This window comes from Camelus ferus, chromosome 14 (assembly GCF_009834535.1).
Source record: "Camelus ferus isolate YT-003-E chromosome 14, BCGSAC_Cfer_1.0, whole genome shotgun sequence".
Lineage (NCBI taxonomy): Eukaryota > Metazoa > Chordata > Mammalia > Artiodactyla > Camelidae > Camelus > Camelus ferus.
Genome location: NC_045709.1, coordinates 15,265,348 through 15,292,794, shown reverse-complemented (window position 1 = coordinate 15,292,794; position 27,447 = coordinate 15,265,348). Strand labels below are relative to the sequence as shown.

Sequence of the window (27,447 nt, the reverse complement as noted above, 5' to 3'; positions counted from 1 at the left end):
GAGCAATTCCTTGGTGTATTTTGGCAACATGTGTGATTGGAACGTAAGAGTCAAGGGAAAGAGAAGCATTCCATAAATGTAGATAGGTAAGCAGGAACCAAATCCTGTAGGGCCTAAGGATCTGGTCTTTAAACTAAGCAGAGGATTACTATATTAGTGTCCTATTACTGCCATAACAAATTACAACACACTTACTGGTCTAAAACAACACAAAGTTATTATCTTACAGTCCTGTAGATCACAAGTCTAACATGGAGCTCACCCAGCTGAAGTCAAGGCATCCTCAAGGCTGCATTCCTTTCTGGAGGCCCTTGAGGAGAATCCATTTTCCTTGCCTTTTCCAGCTTCCAGTGGCCACTCATATTCCTTAGCCTATGGCCTTCTTCCTTCTTCCTCTGTGTTGAAAAGCAAGAATTGCATGTCCTTCAGACTACTCGTCTGTAGTCAGCATCTTCCTCTGAGCACATCTAGGAAAGGCTTTCTGCTTTGAGGTTTGATTGAGACCACCTGGATCATCCAGGCTAGCCTCCTCAACACCTTCACGTCTAACCTTTTTGGCCATGTACGGTAACATTCACAGGTGATGGAGATTAGGATGTGGACCCAATTGGGAGGGAGGGGGCATTTTTCTGCCTGCTGTAAGTATCGTAGCCTGGTACAATTTTAAGAGTATTCTGTAAATTAGAGACATACTTTGGAAATAAAAGTAACAGGATATGGTGGTAGATTGGATGTAGGGCATGAGGGTCTGTGAAGTTTTCAAAGGTGACACCTGGCTGTCTGGTCTGAAGTACTGGGATGATAAAATCGTCATTTATGAAAGCAAACAAGAATGGAGGTAGATTATTTGAAGAGGTTGACCAAGACTTCCATTTTAGATGTGTTAATTTTGAAATGTCTGTGGAAATCTTCTAAGCCTTTGGAAAGCTGAATCAGGCAAGCACGTTACAAGTGATAGCCTGCCACATTTAAACCTCATAGCACACTTAAGATACACATTTTTCTAGGGCAGGTTTTGCAACTTTTCAAAACTTAACTAAGTTGTTCAAGAAAACATGGAAAACTAGAAACTTGTGAAGCCAGAATTGAAATCTTGATCAATTTGATTACATTCCCATGCTCTTTCCATTATGACACATTTTCTTCAGAAAGGAAGGAGAAACACCCAAAGTAGCTTAAGGGTTAGCAATATAAAGGGCTGTGGAGTGAGAGGTTGTTCTTTTAGGATAGGATATGTTGGTCTGCAGATAAGGGGGCCAGAGCTTGGGCCAAGACACAGAAATTGAAGATAGGCAGAGAGAATAACTAATAGACTGGTTGTGCTCTGTATTTTTTAGGAATATGGTGATGATGATGGTAATGATAACAGTAAAATTAATAATGGGATTAGGAGGCATAGGAATTTATAGTAGGATTGCTTTGTGCTAGGCACTATTCATGAATTATATTCTTTAATTATCACAACAACTCTATAATGTATGATATGTACTGTTGCTATGCCCATTTTACAGATAAAGAGGCTGAGAAAAGTTAAATGGCTTATCCACATCACAAAGCTAATAAGTGGTAAATTAAGTCTTGATTGAAAGTCAAACAGTCTTAATCTCAAAGCCTGAACTGTTAACCATATGTAATATGCTGATTGTGGCTTATCTAATTGATATTAACAGAGTGATACCATACTTTTGTTCCTGCAACTCAAGGAAAAAATTTAGGCATGTGTTACTGGTTTTAATAGTTGCCTTCATAACATTACTGAAATGCACACTGTATTTCAGTAGGAAAAGTAGTTTTTTGTTTGTTTTTTATCTTTGGGAAGAAAAAAGTGCAAATACAAGCTAGGGCAAGAGGAAGGCAAAATATGTATGTGAATTTTCATTACAATTTCTAATTGATATTCAAAATATATAGAGTGGAACTATGCTAGATTAATGATTTTAAATCTTTCTATGCATGGCTTTTTTTCTATTTGGAGTTCTTTTTATGATTAATTTTTTGCAATTTAATTAAGTTGCATTTAATAAACAAGATATACAATTTATTTATATACAGATTTTTATGTTTATCTTAAATTAATGTGAATAGTTAGCTTAATATTACTATTCGAAGAGCAAATAATTAATCTTACTATAATTTTTAAAGCTATACTAAGAAGGAGCTGTATGTTCCTTTCATGTTATTTCTTATTCTGATAGTTTGGAAAATAACAATTTGAGTAATTTAATAGGTAAGAAATATTGAAACACTTCATAAATCACTGTAAAACAAGATTTTTGGAGGAAAAAATGTGATAAATGAGGTCACCATGTAAAAATCAAGTCATTTGCTGAACACAACCCCATATTTTTCCCAAAATGCATTAGATGAACTCATTAGTTTCAATGAAAAACAGTAAGAAAAAGAGGCTTCTGGCACCCAACTGCCTGTTTCTGACAAGGTTAAGATCACTCAGGCTAGTAATGTTTCTGTTTTGTGTACTGACATGGCCTGCTGCCACAAAAACTGATGAAACTACTGAAAAGTTACAAGTTTACTGTCAGTAATTTAACCTGCACAGATGCAATCACTTGTACATTCTCTGCTGTTTATGCTTAACTTTCCTTGAAGTCACTTGGGTTAAGTCCTTAAAGTACTTTAGTATTACAAAGAAGTATTCTGGAAATATGTAAATTATCTAAACTGAAGTTTATGCTATCATCTGAGAGCATGTTCTGTAAAAGAGGTTCATGCATAATGGGATATTAAGGTAGGTTTTTTGAATACTGATGTGTTTTCTATTTACAGTTACTATTATAAAAATTTTCATTGTTGTTTATTTCTATGTAAATAAGATCACAGGGTACGCTTTACAGAACTTGCTTGTTTGAATGGAATTTTTATTGAAATATAAAAATTACTGCTTTTATGAAATGTCTTTGTCATTCACAGTAAAAGTAAAATTAAGGTTTTAATACTGTATAAATATTTTGATAAGTCATTTGAAAATACTCTAATATTCAAGTTTAATAAACTTTTAATCGTGTTTTATAACCAAGGCCAACATTTATATTGGAGTTCCACATATCTAGCTACAGAGTTATAGATTTTGTCTGTTTGAAAGAGTCAATTGAACAGAAAAGCAAAAAATTGTATAGTTGGTAGAAAAAATCTTTTCATGTGCTACCTTGTGAACACAAATCAAATACTTTATTTTCTTAGATATTCTATTTGCTAGCAAAATGCTTACATTTCTGACTAATATAACTTGAAAAGTTTACATTCTTTTGGTAGCTCTTAACGTAAGACACACCATAAATAATGATTGTGAGATATCATATTAGGGAAAGCCAAATCTGTAGACCAAATCTATAAATTAGCTAAATTTAGACTAAGTCCTAGACTTGACTATATACCGTTTGAAAATTAAACTCTGTAAGAAGAGTTAACCTATGCTAGTCACTATTGCACTGTGATATTCTGTTGATATTAGAGTTATTTTGTTTCTATATTTAGGTTCTCTGTCCTGTTGTCATAGAAATGTTGCTACTTCTGTTTAATTTTCTCCTGATTTTTCTGCTATACTTGTTTTCTCTTCAAGGGATATGATCTATAGATTAAACATGCGTTTAAAAAATTCAGTAGTATCTCTAAGAGTGGAAATAGCTGACTTAGCCATCTTATCTTCTCATTCTGTATTCCTAGGTAATTCCATCAGTTTCCAAAGTTTCGATTATCACCTCAGTTTGAATGATCCTCAACTATATGGCTGTGGTTTCCTTGACTTAGATATAAATGTCCCATAGATTCTGATGACTTAATTGAGTCAAAATTTAATTCATTATTTTCCTGAACAAACTTGCTTCTTTTTAGCTTTCTTCTTCTAGTTAGTGGTGTATCAGCGTTCTTTTTTATTTTTTCCCTTAAGCTAGAATTTCCAGAGGCATCTTGATTCTTTCCCTTTCTTATTATTCTTAATGCTATTATTCCAATATAAGTCTTAATCTTCTCTCACAAGGTTTTATTAAAAAAAGCCACACTGTTATCTTTACCTTTTTCCTTTTTCCTTCTGTAGTGCTTTGTGAATCATATTATTGAAATTGTCTGTCTTCTCAAAAAAACTTTTTGCAGTTGTTTTAATTTTTAGCTTTGGGAACAGCTAAGTATTAGTCTACTGTATTTTTTATGTTGTTCATCCAGTGTTTGAATATTATTATCATGTTCTACAGAGTAATCTTTTCTTCATTCAATTCTAACATCCTTGCCCAAATAAGCAAAACTAAGACCTATTTAATGAAATATGAGGAAAACCACAATATGACACTGACTTGTGAGAGACGTATATTTTTAGTCAATTTAAATGAATATTGTATATTATGAAGATTGAATAAATGAAGACACTTATTTCTAAATTAATTTATAGATATAATCTGGATCAAAAGGAAAGGAGAATCATAAGAAAGAAAAGGAATTTCCTTTTTTTTGAAAATGACAAAATTGTTACATTTACCAGGGGAAAAATAATAAATTCACAGCCTCCGTAAATTTGAATGTCATGACGTTACTCTACATTCATGAAATTAGCAGAACTGTCTAATAGAGTCTAAGAACTGAGCCCTGTTACTAAAGAAATCCCTTTACAATATTATTAATCCTTTAGCACTTGTGTATTAAACACAGAACAAGCTGTGATCCCATCCAACAATAGTATCACCCAAACAACATTTCTCTGTGTTTTCACTAGAAATTTCACCAAAGGTTTTAAGAGATGTCTTGCTGAAATCAAAATAGCCTGTTCCCCTGTTTCCTGCCCTAATAACATTTCAAAATAAAGAAACATACAACAACGACAAAAAAGACTCCACAGGGCAGTTTTATAGAACTTACAGATGTTAATTATGAAGAAATAATAGAAATAATTTAGTTTGCCCTTCTTGTTTTACAAAGAATAACTGTTTAATACAGATAGTTATGATTTACTAAGTATTATTTTATACAAAAACTGCAAGTAATTTACATGTAGTATCTTATTTTCCTCTTCAGTGTCACTTTATTAAGTTAAAAGCTGTTATTATGCCCATTATACTACATTAGATAAATTTTTCAAGAGTATCATTTAGAATTTGGTAACATTTTATTGCATAGACAACTTTATTATAGTAACCTTTGTATAATGAGATTTGATAGGAATTTAACATTTTAAAGATGTTTTTCTTTTTATGTATTTTAATTGGTAATATTATATATGTATTTGATACACACCCATTTGTGGTTCAGTTTTAACAAGTTGAAATATATTAATTTTGAAAGAATCAGCATGCATAATCCAAAATAATTGTTCTTAAAGGTACATACAGGTTAAATTTTGGGGGCTCACTATTCTATTATTAAAGCATTTACCATAAAATGACTATAACTCAATAAAAAATGTTAAAAAAAAAACATTTACCTTTTTGAGCTAATCATTTGACATGCTTTTTGAAATTAACTCTTTAGAATTTTATGTATTCTATGTAATAAAAATATTTTTAACTAGTTTAACTATTTCAATTAGACATTTCGTTATTGGTTATTGAAGTACAAAGAAAGATTTTAAAATGACCTCATATTTTTAAGGAAAATATTAGAGAAGTATAAGGATTTATCTTGCATGATTGGTGACTAACAATGAAAAAAATAAAGGGGGAGCTTTATATAATATTAATTTATAAGCTGCTATGAGAAATCATGGTAGAAACTATTTCTCCATGCTTATAAAGGCATCAGTTTTGAAATGCCAGGTGATTTATTAAAAAAAAAACAACAGGGTTCTGTTGATGCTTACTGAACAAAACAACAGGTGCATATGGGTGATTTGTTTTAACCCAATTGTGTTGTTACGCACATCCATTTAGCAGATTTTTTGTTTCTTATAAGTTTTCTTTCCTCTGTGCTAATATGTGAGTGTATTTTATTAATAATACTGGGTTTTCACCTGTGAAGCTTTTTGTTTAAACCACATTCTTTCATTATAGAAACACCTGCTGCATTTCCAGACACGATAAAGGAAAAAGAAACACCAACCCCTGGTGAAGATATTCAGCTAGAAAGTTCCATTCCTCATACAGATTCAGGAATTGGAGAGGAGCAAGTGGCTAGCATCCTGAACGGGGCAGAGTTAGAGGCTACCACAGGCCCCGATGCCATGAGTGAACTGTTATCCACTTTGTCATCTGAAGTAAAAAAATCACAGGAGAGCTTAACTGAGAACCCCAATGAAATTTTGAAGCCTGCACCGTCCATATCTAGTATTAGTCAAACCAAAGGCATCAATGTCAAGGAAATATTGAAAAGTCTTGTGGCTGCCCCAGTTGAAATTGCAGAATGTGGCCCTGAACCTATCCCATACCCAGATCCAGCACTGAAGAGAGAAGCTCAAGCTATTCTTCCTATGCAGTTTCATTCCTTTGACAGGTAAGTACTGAACTTGTTATTCAGAGTACTCTTTGCATAGAAGAAAATTAGAGTCTGTTAATTTAAAAATATTAGGAAGATCTTGAAAACATTATATTTATTACTGCAGATTCTTACTACAAAGCCTATCAAAGTGACAGGCCAATCTGCTTGACCTTATAGTCAGGCATTTTAATAATACATCTCAAAAAGGAGTTCAGTATGAAATGGAGGATAGCACATTGAATTGGAAACAGGAAAATGCAGATTCTGATTATCATCTGTCATCAAGTGACTACAGTACATTGGAGAGTCATTATATATGTTTTTTATATTATGTATATTTATATGTATATATGTATGAGGTAAATGGCAAGTAATCATTTTTTTGTTTTAGAGAGAAAACAAATGTTCCTTAAACTGGAGTGTCAAAATAACTATATAGTCAAAATGTAGTATCTATTCCATATTACTTTCTCTAAAATAGCCAAACTGCTTTGTCCGAGTTAGAGACAGTAATTTTTTAGAATTTATAGGTTGAGGTGTGGCAATAAAGCCATTTTCAGCTAGGATGAATTGTCTTTTTCAAACATGAGTATAATTTAAAATTTGCCGATAAACATTTTAACCAGTGTGCTACAGCTATTTCTTGAAAATTTATTGTGAAAATATAAATTGCATTAGTAATGTCAAATGTAAAGGTAGGTAAAATCAGTTTTGTTTTCTCTGAACTTAAAGTAGTAAAAGGAGATAAAATGTTTGCAAATTATTATATAAGATAAAATGTGTTAAGTGTCAAAAATTTTTAAAAACTAAAAAAAGGGGTATAAAATTTAGGAAATTATTTCTTTTTTTCAATAGTTTGTGTTAATATTATATTTGGAGGTTCATTAATATAGTTCCTTGGATGTTTCTTATGCCATTTCGTATTGATGTCCTCTATTTTCTTATTTGGTTTGTGTTCCCAAGAGATATGTATATATGTGTTTATAAGTTTACATAAGCATAAGCTTGTAAGTATTTGTAACTGTACATATCTATAAATCTTTATAGGTAAATGTTATAGTAATTTAATTTGGGGTCATAGAAGTTTTATGTTCCATTTAATTTTTAAGTTACATTATCTAACTTGTTAAAATATAAAACAGTAAGTACAGAGAAACATTGTGATTTGCATAAGAGAATCCAATGAAATAAAGATTAAGTAAAATATTTCTGTTCTAATTTGGATTATTGTTAGAACAGTTTTTCATTAAAACTCAACAAAGCAGTCACGTGAGTGCCAATCATTACTAGCTACTAAAAATTTATTACACTTTTGAGAATATTGTTTTACAAAAAACAGAACTTTCCGTTTGTTCCTGGTAGCATTTGTGCAAAATGCAATGGGAGTGGAATCATTATTTTAAATTGCATAAGTAGAAATGAAATCAAAAGAGCACAAAGCATATTTCAATTCTTTTTAGGAGAAGGGTCTCCAGTGTAGTTAATATATGCAGTAGCTCAAGTACTATCAAATGTAAATGATGAGGTGATATTGATGAAAGGAGGGGATTGAGGTCTCAGGGGGCGCTGATGACGGATTGAACAGAAGCGGCCTTGCACTGCACGTAACTCAAGTCTGTCGTCTTCACTGCTCAAAGCCATAATGGGAGGTGGCAGTCTGAAATGAGTTGCCACGGCAAAGAGTATTATTTTTGAAATGCTTTCACACAAATCACTAGGCCCTGCATACAACTTAGTTTCATGCTTTAATGTCATCAGGAGGCACAAATTGGTGTGTCTAATTGTTTGCCACCTGCCAGCAAAATGAGCTGCCAGCCAGCCAGACGGGTTTGATTGTCTGTCAGCCATTCAATAGATTGAGAGTGACAACATCAAAAATTTAACTTCAAACTCTGGAGCTTTGAGCAGCTTTTCAGAGACATCATCCCCACAAGTGCTTCTGGACAAGTGCATTTTTCAATTATATTTCCGATATATTGCTACGATTTGCCTTATCTGTCTTAAGGTAGCTGTAATTACATTATGAGGTATATAAACATATTTCTGAAGCACTAAAATCTGAAATCCAAGTTATGACATGTCTTTTAACATCAGATTGAATTCCTTGAAAAGTGGATCCACGATGACAGGCTTTGGAAGCAAAGTCCTGAATGCTGCCAGTTTCCAACATAGAATTATCATGGGTCTTACTTTACCAGTAATGTATTTTTCATTTTTATCTTTAGTTGAAGAACAGCTATAAACTCAGTTGCTCATTCTTTGTAACTAAATCATACATAATAATATCGTCCAATCCCAGTGGAAATCACCTAGGATTTTATTTTTGTTAGCCAATAGTTCATTGGTTCTATTGAAAACATGCTAACAATGTGTTCTTTGTACTTATTCTAGATTGTAAGTTTGGGAATAACTTCCTAAAACAACTGACGTCATTTGAGTTATATTAACTTATGCTTTACATATGGAGTTTCTCTCTGCTTAGCGTGGAGCATTGATGAATTTCAGTGTTTGGAAGTTTGTAATATCATTTCCACTAGGTATATTGCCACATCAAATTTTAGAAACATTTAGACATGCATAAAATAAACCTTTTTTCTTTTAGTATTAAATCTTTTCTCAGGTTGTATTATGAAATATTATGTAAATATTCTCATCTACATTTATGGAACACGCTGATTCTTTTTCTTTCATTTCCCCCAGTCATCATCTGTGCAGATTTAAGTATCTGTCTTTGATTACACTGAGTGACCCTGTCAAATGTATATTTATGAATTGTAAAGCACTGAAAATGCTAGACATCCCCTAGTACTGTTCTATAGTGAGGAAACTATATATAGAGAGAAAATATAATTACAAAACTATAGGAGCTTTTTTTCTACTGTTCTGTTACTATGAAACAAAGGGAAATATTTATCATGGTTTTATTTCCAAGAGAAGAGTTAATAATCTCATCATAGAATTTATAAATCTAATTGCAAAGTTCCCCAACAATACTATCTCCTGTGATAGATTTCTGTGTCAATGTATGGTTTATAAAGTATTTTAGCTGAGCTGTGGTTTTTACATACTAGTAACTGTAACCTTTAGTTTGAGGGGGTGCTTTTCTCTAAAACTGCCAGTTAAGCTTTAGCATATCTTTGAAACTAAAATTTAATTTTATAGATCCAAATGCTCTTACTCTTTTGAGAATTTGATATATACATGTGGTTTTAGCTCAGTCTTAATTCCCCAGGGATTCCTGAGACACCCCCTTTAGTTTGGACCAAAGACGGGAAAAAAAAAAAGGCAGAAGACAGTATGCTTCTCCATACATTTTAACTGTTATTATATTTCAGAAACTTGTTTTAAGTCTGGAATATCATAAAAAGTTTAGAATTGTGTTGCTTCTATGGCTAACAAGCATCAGTCTTATGATTTATACTTTCTTCTGATTTTACAAACCTGGTTATGTTCAAATTACTGGGTTTGATATGTTCAGGCAAATTAGTTTGTATTTTTTTCCCTTCAGACTTTTAATACTCTTGCTTCCAAGTGTTTCATTCTCTGACAAAGAAAATCTCTGAAATTAAAAAAAGATCTTACAAATATTATGGGACTAAAAATCAGTGTATCTGTAACTTTCATGTTATTAAACCTGAAGTATAAGCTCAGTCTAGGTATTTTCTCTCTAGTTTTTAGCATTGATTTTTTTAACATGAGTGCTAAAGATGACGGTTTAGTATAAAGAATGTTTAGTAGAGATGGTGGAACCCTCCTACTTTGATAGCTTTAAGCTTAGAATTAAGTAAGAATGCGAAAATTTTTAATTACTGCTGAGTACTTCCATTTCTGTTCTTGTAGTTTATGACTTTTTTTTAAAAAAGTGTTCTGATGCTACCATTTAGAAGATGAGCAAGTAAATGTAAGCCAAATTGATAATAACTTTGCCAGCCTTTGCTATTCAAAGTTTCTATGTTATCTAGTCACTGAAATCCCCGCTTTTATTACGCTCCAAATGTCCTAGGTATTGTGTTCTAAAGCCAATTGCCAGAAGATGCAGTTTTGACTCAGCATGGCTGTATCGTAATTTCCCCAATGTTGTTGCCTTTGTCTCTCCTGGCATTTCCACAGACAGTTCAGGGAGCTGAAAAAAAGCATCTCTTTTTAAAGGGAAGATTAATGAAATACTCAATTATTTTTCATAATTCCTCTTTTTTTCTATTGCTTTTCTAAATATTTTACAAAATAGTGACTGATGCAACGTGAAAACATCATAAATAAACTTGTGATTTCCAATGAGCTGCAGTAGATTGTAATGTCACCTTAAAATCAGAAACAAACTGTTTTTCTCCAAAGCTTCCGTTTCTTTCTTTCAAGATAAATGTTTGACAGTAAGTCTTGTTAGAGAGAGAGTAATGATCTAGACATTAGGAGAGCTGGCTATTAGTCTCTTTGTAATTAGTGTGACCCTTATCTATTCTCTCTGGCTCTCTGAGACTCAGTTTCCCAACATATAGAATAATGCATTATTTCTAAAAAGGCCCATAAAATTCCAAAATCCTATCATAAATGAAATGGCCTTATAATTAACCTCAAAAAAGTAGCATATGGTTATGAATTTGGTTAAAAGACCTGAATCCCAGAAAATATTCAACATGCCCAGTCCCCAAGCTGTCCCCTCACTTTAGGCCCTTGGCATCTCTCAGGTGTATTCATTCCTTCTTTTACCTCCTAACTGCCTCACTGTTTCCAGGTGTCCTCCCACCAAATGCATTTTCCACATTTATGCCATAGAGGTTTTTCTTAAACACAAAACTGATTCAGAAGATTCTGAAACAGTTTCTCGTTATATCACAATAAAGGACGAACTTCTTAGTCTGGAATAGAAGTTTCTCACCTCTCATCAGCCATAACTATCTATTTGCAGTCCTTTAGTCTTCTATGATTTTTCGTCTCTTTGCCTCATGAAGTTTTTACAGTTGAACTTTTCTCCTCTTGGCTAATTCCCATGGATCCTTTTAGATTCCGCTCACTCTTCCCTGATAATGCACATCCTTTTGGTTAGTGAAAGGTCCTGTGTATAATTCTAATCAGAGCAGTCATTGAAATATATTGCACAGTTAATTTATTTATCTCTTGTATTTCTTTCAAGTATCTCTAAGGCACAGGTTATGTTTTATTTGTCTTGGTATCCTCCAGATTTGTTACTGTAGTTGTATTCTCTTGACCTGTCGGTGCTCAGTAAGTATTACAGGAAAGGGGGAGGGAGTGAAAAGAAGAAAGAAATTATTATAAGATCCATGAGAAATTATAAAACTCATTTATCTTAATGAATCACTATTTAAAAGCCACTTCTTATCTTCAGTATCTCACTTTATACTTAGGAGTTCTTAAGGTATACAGATAAAGTAGTATCATTTTCCCAAAATTCAGAGAACTAGTTGATGAAGACCCCAAGGCTCTGTCTTTGGACCACTTCTTCCATCCAGTTGCACTCACTTGTTTGCTCACTTCATCCACGTTCCTGACATTAAATAGCGTATAGGCAGATTACTACAAAATTTATATCTCAGCCCAAACCCTTCCCCTAAACTAAAGACCCATCTATCCCATTGCTTATTCAGCATTACTACTGGGATGATTAATAACTTAACAGTTATTAAAAATTTGCGCCAACCACAGCCATCCCTATTGTAGTTGGCCGCTCTGTCCTTCAAATTGATTAAGGCAAAAATCTTTACATCATCTTTGATTTTTCTCTTATACTCACATCCTCAGTCTTTTGCAGTCCTGTTTGTTCTGCCTTCTTAAAACAGTCAGAATTTGACCCACTGTTCACCAGTTTCACTTTGCCATTCTGATCCAAACTACCATCGTTTCTTGCTTAGATTGTTGTGATATTCTCCTAACCAGTCTCCCCCTACTTGCCTTTTTCCCTTGTCTATCTTTAACATAGAAGCCAGAGTGATCCTGTTATAGCCAGCATTATGTTCCTCCCCTATTCGTAAGCTTTTAATGGCTTCTGATCCCACTCTGAGGGAAAGGCAACGTCTTTACAGTGGACTGCGAGGACCTGAGGCCCTGTAACTTCTTTCATCTTGTCCCTTAGAACTTGTCACCTCAGTCAATCTTCTAAAGTCACACTAGCCTTCTTCTTTTCCCTCTGCTTTTGACACACTTCCTTTCATGCCTTCCTGGCTTCACCCCTGTCAGTGTTTCCTCAAATACCACCTTTTTAATGAGTCAACTTTTAGCCACCTTTCCAGTAATACTCCTTATCCTGTCCATGCTTATCTTTCTCATAGCACTTACCATTTGATGTACTGTTTTTAAGCATTTATGTTATTGTATTTTCTGTCTCTCTCTTTTGGAATGTAAGTTTCATGAGGGCAGGTATTTTGTCTGTTCTGTACATTGCTATATCTCAGAATTTAGGGCAGTGCCTCACACATCATAGTGCTTGATAAATATTTGTTAATGAACTGTAGATCACATCCCATATCTCTGGTTTTGAGATAGGATCAATTCAGTGATGGAAAAATTTACACTTACATGTATTTTGTATCACTCAGTGTATTATAAAGCATACAGTAATCACTCAATGAAACATTCGTTTGAAGTGAATTAGACTGAGTATTTTCCTGGCTTGCACTTTTTTGATAACCTTTACAACCTTGAAGCATATATAGATTATATGTAGTACAGAGTTATCCAGTTCTTTATAGTTTTCAATCTTAAAAGTGTGGGACAGAAGTGTGGAACTGTGTGGGAAAATACAGAAAGAATATTGTCAAAATATAGTAATGCGCTTTTAAAGTGTGTGACGCATAGAGTGTTCTAGATCTCCATCAGTACGAATAGTAGATCTCGTAGAAGAGAGGAATACATGAATAGTTTAGACTGGTGGCTCTTAACTTTTCTGTGGCTATATTTTTGAAAGCCACATAAAAATTATATGCTCACACTATATATACTCTAAAGATTTTTGTGTATTTATGCACCCTATGGTACATAGACTCCTGAGTAAGCCTTTTGGTGTAGGTAGAATAAGTAAGCAGGTGAGAAATGTTGAGTAAGATTTTGTAAGAGTTGAAATCTTTTTACTTTCATATATAAGTAGTTGCAAATACATAATAACATTCCAGAAGATAACTGATGTGTTATCCACACATATTGATAATTAACTAATAATTTGTAAAATAGATTGCTTGGGAGAGAGAATGATTTGAGCTGTTAAGGAATAGGTAGTGTTGGTAAAGAAATGATATTAAGGACAGAAATATACAGACAGTCCTCTGATTCTAGATAAACAATTTGGCCTTAGTGATTAAAGGGGAGATAGTAGTTCTTACAAATGCGTAAAATTGTGGATTGAGAAAGAATCTCAGAAATCAGTCATATCCAGCTTCCCGCTTTTCTCAACACCACTCTTGTGACATGGTCACCCTAGCCCTTGAATATACCAGTGGTTGGAAACTGGAGCTCATAAAAATTACTAGAGATTTCTTTCTCCTGTTGATCGTAATCTGGTATTTGGAGATACATGGAAGTTTCATCTTGTTTCCTTGAGCCATAGCAATGCTAATGATAGCTAAAATGTATTGACCACTTATAATATTCCAGGTAAAGTGCTGAGCACTTTATATGCAGTGTATCCTTCTATCTTTGTAACAATTTTATGAGGTACAAACTATTAGGAGTCTTATTTTAAATATGAGGAGAATGGGGCTTAGAGAGTTTTGCTTGCTTAATACCACACAGCTAGTAATTGTTAGAGGTAGAATTCTAACTCAGGTCTATCTGACATTAAAAACTGGACTTCTTGCCACTGTGTACTCTATTTATATTCCATGCTGCACTATCAGACTGCTGAGTTTGCTGTCAATGAAGTGTCTGGAGGTTTTCACATCAATTGCTATTAAATCAGATGCTTTCAGAAGTTTTTTAAGTAGAAAGGCATTTAATGTTGTTTGCATTTATTTACAAGTCATCATTACAGGCTGTTGAGATGAAAATTTTTTTCCCTCATCCATATAACTAGTTTTTATAATATGTATCTCATACCCTCAGTACTTGACAAGAAGGCTGTAATAACCTGTTTCAGAGATGTTTTGTCCAAAATTTGTAATGATCTGTTAATCAGGAACCTTTGGTAATAGTTTTTTCTACTACCTAGAAATTTGTCTCTCAGTCTCGCAGCACTGTCAATCAGCCTGTGTTTCTTTATTTTATCCATAACAATTTTAATGAGAGATTTGGGGGAAAAATTATAGTTTTACTAATGACTTCTTTTCAAATTAAGAATTGATAATTTGGATTTGTTTGTTTGTTTTGCTAGTCAGTGAAATATTTTAGAAGTTTAGGAAAGAATTTTGATGATAAACCCAAAATGTTAGGTTTTTTTTCTATTGATTTTGATGTAGATCATTATAACTAAATACCTTATCTTGTGAGCAGAGAATTATTTCACTTTAGACAGTGGTAACAACTATTAACATTTATAAAGCATCTCATAATTAACGATGTCCTTTTAAACACAGTCACATTCATTTTCCCCAGTTATATGTGAAATAAGTACCTTTTGTCTTGCCATTTTTACTGAAAAACTGCAACTTAATATCACATGGCTTGAGAGTGATTTAGTTCTCAAGCTTTCATCTTCTAATTTCACATCCTGAATTCTCTCCATATGGCCACACCACTTCTCAATGAAATAAATGAAGGTATTCAATGAGGAATGGTCAATGAAGGCAAAAAGCATAATGCATGCTTTTAAAAATTTAATAAGATAGTTAAAAGGTCATGGTTGAGTCCAATAAATTTGACTCCATTCATAAAAAAAAAAAAAAGGAAGTATCCAGAAAGAGATAATGAAGAATATTTTTGGTATGAGTGAAATTGAGATTATAATTACTTTGGTCACAAAAAAGTTCTAATACTCCTAAAATTGAACATAATAATTCTTATAAATTTAGATTTTTGACATTAATGAAGTCATTGAAGATATTCAGAAAAGTGTTTCTTTGAAAAAAAACTATTAGTATTAAGGAAGGTTAAGCCATGGACTTATTTGAGAGTGAGCCATTGATACAGGTTTCTTTATGTAGAGATTTTAATGTGAAAATTATAAAATATAGATACATTTAAAAAACCTAGTTTAGATTGGATATTTTTTACTGTCAGTCACTAGTTTTCAGATATAACTAACATTTGAACTTAAAATATCTCATACATCTATTTTCTAGATAAGTTCAATAATGGTTGAGTAAAGCTGGAAAGATGGAATTGGAGTGCTGTAAATTTTGAGAAAAATAAAACTTCACTGAAAGGAAATAAAAATATTTATTTTAAATTGACTACTTTTCACATCGATTTATTATTTAAAGATAACACAATGTTAAGTTCAGAAATATTTTTATGAAATTTATTTAAATATGCTAACGAAACATGGGAAAATGTTCAACTCATAGATTCACAAAGTCAAGGTATAAAAGCTAAATAGAACTTAAACCAAATATATAGTGTATCTAGTGTATCCTCTCATCTTTCATTGTAATAGCATTCCTACCATGAAAAGCAGCTTGATTTTGTTCAGGAAAACAAAGTTTAATTCTATTATGCCTGTAGATGTTATTCAGTATTTCTTAGTTTAATTTTTAGCTTTACTATAAAGAAGCTTCAGAATTTGGCTTTCAAATGTTATGTTTTTATGATTGTTTTCCACATGGAGAGTATAATACAGATAAGATGGACATTTTATATACAGTTTGCACAAAAATCCTTATATGAATATGGAAAATACTCTAACCTGAGCACACATTTTTCCAGTTTTCCAGGATTCATGATTATAGCCCACGTCATTTTAAGAAAGGTCTGCAAACTCCAAATGTTACATAAATGTTTGCCAAATAAATTATAGTAGTCAATACACTTTACATTCTATCCTTAAAGTCTATATCCTTTTCACCAATGCAGTTGGAATCAGGAGTTTAAAAAAAAAAAAGGAAAAAGAAAGAAAAGAAAATATGATCCTGATTATTTGCTACAGCAGGGTTAGAATTCATCTTAGACCTTGTGTTTGTTATTTTTTATCATTTCTTTTTTTAAAATTTTTTATTGAAGTATAATCAATTACAATGTGTCAATTTCTTTTCTTTTTTTAATCATTTCTTTGCAGGAGTGTTGTTGTGCCTGTTAAGAAGCCACCTCCAGGTAGTTTAGCTGTAACCACTGTAGGAGCCACTGCTGCTGGAAGTGGGCTGCCAACAGGCAGTACCTCTAATATATTTGCTGCTACTGGAGCTACACCAAAAAGTATGATTAATACAACAGGTATTGTCCTTATCTATTTTTGTGATACCTCATCTTTTTCTTTCTGTTCTCTATATCTTCATTTTTTTTCTGCTTATTTGATCTTAAAAATTAAAAATACCCTGATCATATGAGATTATCTTAATCTTTAAGAAGGTTATTCTTTATATTATCTTTCAGAATTTGTCTTTAGTTCTGGGGTGTACTTTTTGGTCATTTTAGAGAACACAATGGGTTTTGTTTTGAGTCTTCTCAAAACACAATGCTGTTTACTTTCAGACTGAACTCAGATTGCTGAAAGATATTTGGGGAGCAAAACCAAAAGATAATTTGAACACTGAAATTTGATATCTAGAAATTAATAAGTTGTATCAAGAATATCAAGGTATACTGAATATGTTAATGAGAGAAAATAAATTTAGTGACACTTACTGGTTGAAACTTAATGTATATTTTTTACAAAGCTCCCCTAAGAACCTTGATGATATGCTACAGCCTCAATTTGATAAACGTGCATGTGAATAAGAACCACTGTTTGCCACTGAATTAATTTGTATACTTATATTTCAATTATATCCAATTCATTGTCCAACATTTTCCTCATGATTCTAGGAACAAAAAATTCCAAATCACTACAAATTTTTAAAGCCTGCTTAAAATAACCTTTTTTTGTAAATTTCCAGAAATGTTCCTGTTGATTATTAGCTAAATAAATCCTTACCCAAATCTTTGTGATTCCATTTTAGGTATTTATACAACGCAAGATGATACCTGACTTTTCTTCCCTGACTATAGTAGCAGTAGCCTTCTCTTCTCCAAACTGTATAGCCTTGAACTTTTCCATCTAATATCATTACTTAGATTATTCCCATTTTTATTAATTTCATAGCTCTTCTTTGTACTTTCTGTATTTATCTTGTTTATCATACCACCTGAGTCTGACATACCATGAACAGCATATATATGGGGTGTAGTAAGTAGAATGTACTATCAAACATATTTATACTAACAAGTAAACATCATTAATAGAATTGTGTTAAAGAATATAAATAATCTTTGATTTATATGCGTTACAAATATTTGTATCTGACCTGTCTGAAGACTTTATATAAAGTGTTTTCTATCCTCTTTACAGTCTTACTCTTTATTTTGCATTCTAGAAATTGGAGTCAAAATGTTTTTCTTTTACCAAAATGTATACTCAAAAAAGTGTTAAGATTTTAAAAATATGTGCATGTAATAGGAAAAAAATCTACATTTGATGTTTATTGACTAAATCCTTAACTTTTAAAAGATAAGTAAATAAAAAAGCAAATCATCCCTTTTTTATCTTTATTTGGAACAAGTTATAATATTTTCCTTTAATTTCTGTTTTATGAATTAGTAATAGATATAGGAAGTGGTGGTAGCAAGTGATAGTATAAAGCATATATTATAATGAAAAATGTAAGTAATGAACATTCTCCTTAAAAATGCATACATGCAGACACACACACACAAATTGAGGGCCAACATGTAAACTGGGACCTAGACTAGTTTAGATTTTGGCACATAACACATTGTATAAGTGTTGTGGAAATCCTAGTTTTATAAGAATTAGTGTAGGATAAGATAAAGATAATTTTTAGGAACACTAGGTGTCCCTCAACTCCATGGCTATTTCATATCCATGTAAGTGTGGTGTATTATAGAAAATCTGTTCTAAAACAGCATCTTCATATTGTTGAGGAGAACTCCTTATTTTAAAGTCAGGTACAATTGTATTCATTATTATAGCCCTCCTTGAACAAGCATTTTATCAAAACAAGCACTTGATGCTGCAGTGCCACAAATTTATGCTGAGATAGTTTATTGTAAATTATATATTGGATGATGAAAACTAAAAATTTTACAACATAGCAGTAAAAACAGATAAATTTTCACATCTAAATTTGCATTGTTTTATCAGCCTCATTTTATCTAAAATTATTTTCATTTGTTGGTGTCTTTTATTTATACTCCATTTGTAATATGTAGTTTTGTTAGAGTAATATAAGTAAATAAACTGGATTTTAATGCAGTAGCAATTTTTTATAATTATATAGAGTTATTAGTGTACCAATGGCCATATGATTTTTTAATTGCCAAATGATATTTTGAAATTTGGATGATTTTATTTCAAAACTAGAGAATAATGATATAATGAAAATATTTTTTAAATAAATATATTTAAGGCTAAAAATTATTATTTTGGAAACAGGTGCCGTGGATTCAGGGTCCTCCTCCTCTTCCTCCTCTTCTAGTTTTGTGAATGGTGCTACCAGCAAAAACCTTCCAGCTGTGCAAACTGTTGCTCCAATGCCAGAAGATTCAGCTGAAAACATGAGGTATATATAACTATTTGTTTTTTCACTTATTTAACCCCTTTCCTTCCCCCTTAAAAATAGTAACACAGTATAGAATAAATACAAAGATACAGTTAAGAAATTCTTAAGAATGTTTAATTATGTGTTTTGTGATTGCATCTCATACTTCCATTGTTTTGATATTTTAGCTATTCATTATATAAAAATTATTTATTATATTTCAGAGTCTATAAACTAAGAGCTCTTGAAAGATTTTTCAAGATCTGACTTTCCTGAGTTTATAATCCATTGTCATATAACACATATTACCGTTTCCTATAATGTTAAAAACAGTCACACATGACACCATGATAAAATTAGGCAACTTTAGGGTGGCAATGAAAAGTTTAAAGTAAACACTTTCAAAATAATTTTGCAAAGTTATATATAACATATATAATTGGAAATTAAGTACCCAAACATTATCTTTTCTATTGTAATTAATAGATAAAAATGATTTGTAGTAGCATATCAAAGAGCATTCCTATAAAAGATTGGCCCACATTCTTGGAGTTAAATTACACATACACATAGTATGTGTGTGTGTTCACATTCTGAATTGAAGGATCACACAACTACAGTGTAAAAACGTAATGAAAGAATGAACACAGTCATGTTACCATCACCCAAGTCAAGACATAGAATGTTGCAAGTACCCTAAAGTCCCCACCTTGTGCTCCTTTTCTGTCAGTATTCTTGCTCATTTTCAAATTCATCACTCTGACTTTTAATACTAGATTAGTTTTGTCTTTTTAAAATTTTATGTGAATGGAATTACACAGTATGTATCCTTTTGTCTCTGACTTCTTTTGTTCAACATTGTGTTCATGAAATTTATCTATATTGCATGTAGCAGTAATTTTGTTCATTTTTATTCCTTAGTGGATGTATACTACAATTTATTAATTTATTTTGCTGATAATAGGCATTTGGAATTTTCCCATGTGGGTCTATTACAAATAATGATGCTTTATACATAACAGTGCTGCTTGTACATTACTCTTGGGTGTACTACACATTTGTATGCATGTCTGTTGGGTAAATAACTTGGAGTGGAATTGCTGATTCATAGTGTTTGTGCATGCTCAATTTTACTAAATAATGCCAAATTGTTTTCCAAAGTGATTAAATGTAATGTTACTAACTCATTAGCAGCAGATGAGAGTGCCTAAGTCTCTATCTCTTTAACAATACTAAATATTGTCACTTTTACATTTTAGCCATTTTGGTGGAAGTATAGGGGCATTTCATTATACTTTAAGTTTGCATTTTCCTAATAATTAACAAGGTTGAGCACCTTCTTATTTATTTACTGTTGTTTTTCTTTCTTCTTTTGTGATTTGCCTGTTGAAATCTCTCATTTATTTAAAAAATTTGAGTTATTTGTTTTCTTCTTAATTTGTAAAGGCTCTTTATGCATTTTGAAAATGAGCCCTTTGATAATTATATGCCATTTGTAAATCTTCTCCCATTCTGTGGCTTTTCTTATTATCTATATGATCTGATTTGATCAATAGAAGTTGTAAATTTTAATTAGACTCAGTTTATCAAATTTTTGTTTTTTTAGCGCTTTTAGTGTTGTAGATGAAATTTTTTCCTACATTTTCCCTACCTCATCTTATGACTGCTTTGTTTTTACTTTTTATATTTAGCTATATAGTTCATCTAGAATTGACTTTTGTGAATTTTATGAAGGTAGGAGGAAGATGGATGTCAATATGACCCAGTAGCATTTATTTGAAAAACTCTTCTGTCTCCAGTGCTTTGCCACTTTTGTCACAAATCCAGTGTCCCTGTGTACTAGATTCTGGTTTGCCACGCAGTTCTGCCCAGTTTGTCTGTTTGTCTACCCTTGTAACATACTGTCATCATTAGCTTGAGATTTAATATGGATCAATATTTGAATGAGTAAGGTCTTCCCATACTGTTCTTTTTTTTTTTTCCAAGAACGCCTGAGCTTTTACTGATGCTTTGCATTTCCCTTTAAATTTTAGAATCAGTTTGTCAGTGTCCATATTAAAAACAACTTGCTGGGGTTTTGGAAAGGAATGGAATTTATAAGTCTATTGCAACTGGAATTATATTTCATCTATAGATCTCTTTCAATATTGTGACTTACAAACTATAAACATCTTATATTCCTTCCATTTCTTTAGTTTTTTAAAAAACATTTCCCTGTAATGATTTTTGTTTTATTATGTAAAAGTCTTACATGTTCCTTATGTGGTGTATTCTCAGAACTTTAATATTTTGTGTTTGTATCTTCATTTCTGTAGTTAGTTTCCAAATTAAATTTATTGAGACCATTTTTATATTGTTGTAACTCAATAAAAAATACTCATTTGAGTGTACACTTTAATGAGTTTTGATCAGTCTATGTGCCCATATAACCACCACCACAATCAAGATGAAGAATATATCCATCACCCTAGATAGTTCCCTTGTGCCCCATATGTAATTCACCCCATCCTTCCCCAGGCAAACATTTATGTGCTTTTTAATATCAATTTAAATTTGTCTTTTCTAGGGTTTCACATAGATGGAATCATATAAAATATACTCTTTTTGTTTCTGCCCTCTTTTGTTCAACTTTTGAGATTTTGAGGTTCATCCATGTCTTCTTTTCATGAGTAGTCCAGTCCTTTTTATTCCTAAGTGTTATTCTATTACATGGCTGTCCCACTATTTATCTGTTCAATTGTGGATAGACATCTGGGTTTTTTCCAGATTGGGGCTATTATAAATAAAGATTCTATGGACATTTGAGTACATGTCTGGTGTAGACATACATATGATCTTGGGTAAATAACTGTGAGTAAAATTGAATAGAGGTATAGGATGATCTTTATAAAAACTGCTGAGCTGTTTTGCAAAGTGGTTCTATCATTTTATATTCCTGTCAACAATGTGTGAAAGTTTCTTTTGTTCCACATTCTTGTCAACACTTGGTATTGTCAAATATTTTAATTTAAAACTTTGTACTTTAAACTTTGCTTCATAATCATATCTCATTTGGTTTTATTTTCCATTTTCCTAATGATTAAAGATGAATGTTTCTTTAATGTGTTAATGTACTGTTGAAATCTTTTGCTTTTTTTCTTTTAAATAAGGTTGTTCTCTTATAAAATGTAAGCATTCTTTATGTGTCCTGAATATATGTCCTTTGTCAGGTATTCCATTCCGAGGCTTTATTTTTATTTTGTTAAAAGTGTTAAGAACAGGAAGATTCTAATTTTGACCAAGTCCATTGTTTTGAAGAGTCTTTTCATTTATGGTTTGTGAATTTATGTCTTAAGAAAACTTTACGTACCCCCAAATCATAAAGATGTTCTCCTATATTTTTTCCTAAAAGCTTTGTAGTTTTAACTTTTATGATTAGGCCTGTGATCCATTTTCACTTAATTTTGGTGTGTATGATGAGGTAAAGTTTGGGGTTTATTTTAATCAGTATGTATATCAGTGTTTCAACTCCTCTGAATTATCTTCGCACATTGGTTTAAAATCAATTGACCGTCTTTGTGTAGACCTGTTGCTGGACTCCATACTATTTCGTGATCTATGTGGATGTTCTTATGCCAATACTCCACTGACTTTATTATTATAGCTGATAGCGTATCTTGAAGTCAGGTGGAATAAGCCCTCTAACTCTGTTCTTTTTTACAATTGCTTTGACTTTTCTAGATAATTTGCATTTTTATATAAACTTAAGAATTGGCTTGACAATTTTTTAAAAAATAAATCTTGTTGAAATTTTAATTAAGATTGTATTGAATCTTTAATTAAATTTAGGGAGATTTGATATCTTAATAATACTGAGTCTTCCAATCTACAAACATTGTCTGTAACTCCATTCATTAAGATTTTTAATTTCTTTCAGCAACTCATTGTAACTTTCACTGTAATGGTCTTGTGCTTAGTTTTTTGTCTTTTTTAATTTATTTTTTTCATGCCTTTGATGATTCTCTAAATTCAGCATTTTACTTGGAAGCCAAACAGAAATGAGTAAATCCTGCATGTTTCCACTTGTATAAAATGATAAAATATGCAAATAAATTTTTCTTAACAGAGAGCATATTGATGACTGCCTGTGTCAATTATATCTCAGTAGAACTGAGAAAAAAGGAAAGATTTTAATCATGTGTTTTTAGTATATAGAAAGACAATTGACTTATGTATATTGATTTTATATCTTGCAACTTTGCTTAATCCACCTGATTTTAGTAGCCATTGTAGATTCATGCCAAAAGCTATGATTTGGTAGACTTTTCTCAACTCATACTAATATTATCTAGTGAAAGATAATGTTACTTGTAGCTTTAGTGTCACTTATCCTTAAATGTTTGAGATTTCACCATTGGAGCCATCTTCTTCCTGGAATTTTTTTACTGGAGAAGTTTTAGAAATTAAAAATTTTTAATGGATAACTGATCATTCAGATTTTCTTTTTTTTTCATCAGTTTTGGTCATTTGTGATTTCTTGGATTTCAGCCATTTTATCTAAGTTGTTGGATTTATTGCCATAAAATTTTTCATAATTTTTTTACTTTAAAATGCTTGTAGGATATCTAATGGTGTTCCCTCTTTCATTCCTGATTTTGTTCATTTATGCCTTTTCTCATTTTAGCATTATTAGAATAACTATTGATTTTTCAGTGTTATAGTTTCCCCTCCAGAAATTAGGTGTTGGTTTCATTAATTTTTTTTTTCTGTTTTCTATTACATTGAATTCTGCTCTTTTTATTTCCTTTTAGTTATTTCAGTTTTACTTGATTTTTCTCTTTCTAGATTCTTAGAGAGAAACTTAGATCAAGATTCTACAAACTGCAGCCCAGGGATCAAATCTGCTTGCCATCATAAACTTTATATGTAAGCTTTTTGTAAATAAATTTTTATTGGAATACAGTCACATCATTTGTTTAAATATTGCCTGTGACTGCTTTCACATTACAATGGCAGAGTTAAGTGTTACAACAGAGATATTATGGCCTAAAATCATAAAATATTTAGTATCATACCCTTTATAGAAAACATTTGCCAATCCTTGCTTAGATCTTTGATTTTAGATTTATTCTTTTCTATTAGGAGCATTTAAATCCATAAGTTTTCTACTAAGCATTGTTTTAGCTGTGTTTCACAAATTTAGTTATATTGTTTTTAATTCTCATTTAGTATTTTTTCTGTTTCTCTACAATTTCTTCTTTGATCCCTAAGTATTTCAAAGGTGCATTTTGAGATTGACCTTTCTCAATATAATGCCATGAGACTCATCCGAGTGTTGTGTGTATTAATGCGTTGTTCCTTTTGTATTTCTGAGTAGCATTTCATGGTATAGATGTATGGCAGTCTGTTTAATCATTCACCCACTAAGGGACATTCAGATTTTTTCCAGTTTTTAGCTCTTACCAAAAAAAAGCTGCAATAGACGCTTGTTTATGTGAACGTAAGTTTTCATTTCTCTGCGATAAATGCCCAGGAGTGAAATTACTGGGCTTATATGGTAAGTACCTATTTAGTTTTATAAAAAAAAACTCCCACCAGCAATGAATGAATAGTCCAGTTTCTCCTCATTTTTGCCAGCATTTGGTGCTGTCTTTTTTTTTTAAGGCCATTCTGGTAGGTATGCAGTGATATCTCATCGTGGTCTTCATTTGCGATTCCTAATGGATGATTCTGAACATCTTTTTGTGTGCTTATTTGCCATTAGTATGTTCTCTTCAGTGAATGTCTGCTTATGTCTTTTGCTCATTTTATAATTAGATTGCTTTTTAACTTTGAGCCTTGAGAATTCAGTATTTTAAGTACAGGTCCTTTTTCATAATTGCTGTTTCCAAGTATTTGCTCCGAGACTGTAGCTTGTGTGTTTCTTCCTTTTTAATAGAGTCTTTGGCAGAGGAAAACTTTGCATTTTTGTTGTAATGTAACTTATCATGGTGTCATGTCTGAGAACTCTTCACCTCACCCTGAGTCCTGAAGATTTTCTCCTATGTCACCTGCAGAGTTCTGTGGTTTCATTAATAGTTTAAAGTCAAGGTTCCATTTTGAGCTAATTTTTATGTAAGGTATGAGGTTTAAGTCCAGGTTTACTTTTTTGCCTTTGAGTGTACAGTTGCTGCAGTACCGTTTGTTCAAAAGACTGTTCTTCTTCATGAAGTATCTTTTAAGGCAGACGTAGGGTGGCCTTTCTTCTTGGGCTAATTTTGCCACACCGAGAAAGTGTGCTGAATTTCTCCTGAATGCTCAGTGTATCTAACGAGGCCTCTCTTTTTTGGCCAGAGGGAACACAGACAGTTCTTGACCCTGTGTGAGATGTAGATGTCTGTTACAACTTCTCCAAAATTGTTCTTTCCTCAGAAGTTGTTTTATTCCCCCCTTAGGACCTTTCAGGTATCACATACATAGATTGTTATTGAGCCAAAAATTACTAGAACTGTTTCTCTCCCCGTAGCGCCTTCCTCTTGGGTACTGTATCTCCAAATTCTATTCACCCTGGCCTCCTTGAACTACAGTTTTAGTCTTGTTGACTCAGAAAGGTTGCTGGATTCTGTATCTGCCCTAATATGCGAAATGCCTCAGGTAGAAAATCTTAGTGATGGTAGAACTCACCTCATTTGTTTCTCTTTCCTTGGAATTTGTGATATTTTACTGAGTGTTTTATATGAAAATAGTTGTTCTTGTTATTTTGTACAATTTTCTAGTTGTTAGCACAGTAGGTAATTCTAGACCATCTTACCCCGTCTAGGTGAAAAGTGGAATTTGATATTTTTTAATGTTACAAATTTTTATTTTATAAATTTCATTTTTCATTGTTTGCTGGTATATATAATTCATTTCAATATATTGGGCTCATATCCTGAAACCTGTAACTACTTATTGTTCCTAACTTACCTATAATACTTTGTAAATAAACATGTATGTAGGCAGTTATTTGCTCTGTAAATATTGACAGTTAAATCGCCCATTACACAAATCCTTGTACCTTTTTATTTCTTTTTGCTGACTTAAAGTATCGCCTAGTACCTCCAATACAATTTTCTATAGAAGTGGTTAGAACGGCATTCTTTTCTTCATCTCAGATGGAAAGCTTTGAACATTTTATCATTAACTATGATGTTTCCTGTCTATTTACTAGAGATATTTTTTTGTCAAATGTAGTAATTCTCATGTTCTTATAATAAACCGAGTTGCAGTCATTATCGGTATTGAATTTTATCTCTTTTTTGTGAGGGTCACGGAGATGCCATGTGGTTTTTCACCTTTTTCTGCTAACATGACCTATGATACTGACTTTTTAAAAATGCTAAACAAACCTTTAATTCCTGGAAGAAATCCAGTTTCTTTGTGATATAAAATCTGTTTTATCTTGTGAAGAGCTCATGTGAGATTAGTGGGTTTTTTTGTTTGTTTGTGTTTGTTTTTTCCTAAACTTCTTGGTAAGAGTTCACATGCAAAGACATCTGATCCTGAATTTCCTCTTTGAGAAAAGTTTTTAAATTAAAATGTCAATTTAAGAGTTACAGGTCTCCCCAGATTTTGTTTTTGTCTTGTATCAGTTTTGGTAGATTCTATTGGCATAGAGTAGCTTATAATATTTTCTTATTCTTTTAACATTCATATTACCTGTAAGAAAGTCCCTCCTTTATATTCCTGATATTTATTATGTCTCCTTCCTCCCTCCCTTCCTCCCTTCTTCCTTCCTTCTTCTTTCCTTCCTTCTAATTCTTGGCAGTGACTAATCAATTTTATTCATATTGCCATTAAGAAACAAACATTCACTAGAGCCATTGTTAGGTTGAAGGCTATACCTTATTATCTTTTCCTTAGTGCAGTGGATCTTAAACATCAGCATGCAGCAAAGTTACATAGGTTTGTTAAAACAAATTGCTAGGTCCCACTCCCAGAGTTCTGACTCAGTGAATCTCCTGAGTCTTGAGAAGGCCCACGATATGCAGTCAGCACCTAGAGACCCAGGAAAGGCAATATGTAGTTCCAGTTAAAGATCTGAGAATCAGGAAAAGTTGGTGTAAGTTCCAGTCTGAAATCTGGCAGGCTCAGGACCAAGGAAGACCTGATGTTTCATCTGAATCTGAGGCTGGCAAAGACCAACTATTAGACAGAAGGAGTTCCCTCTTATCCAGCCTTTTGTTCTGTTCGTGTCTTCAGTTGAATGCATGAGGCACATCCACATTAGGGAGGGCAGTCTGCTTACTCAGTCTACCCACTCAAATGTTAATCTCATCCAGAAACACCCTAACAGACACACTCAGGATAATATTTAATCAGATGTCTGGGCACCCTGTTGTCCAATCAAGTTGGCACATGAAATTAACCATTACACTAAGTGATCCTGGTGCTCCTGATT

General features: G+C 32.3%; 1 protein-coding gene across 11 annotated transcripts in view; it reads left to right on the top strand.

The window, feature by feature from the left end:
- NBEA (neurobeachin) overlaps positions 1 to 27,447 on the top strand; it is a 536,625-nt gene that overhangs the window by 176,729 nt on the left and 332,449 nt on the right. For all 11 annotated transcript variants that reach the window (XM_032496317.1, XM_032496318.1, XM_032496310.1 and 8 more), the window contains 3 exons: positions 5,991 to 6,429; positions 16,571 to 16,725; positions 18,944 to 19,070. In XM_032496317.1, the coding sequence (XP_032352208.1) occupies positions 5,991 to 6,429; positions 16,571 to 16,725; positions 18,944 to 19,070 (721 nt within the window). The remainder of the gene's footprint in view (positions 1 to 5,990; positions 6,430 to 16,570; positions 16,726 to 18,943; positions 19,071 to 27,447) is intronic.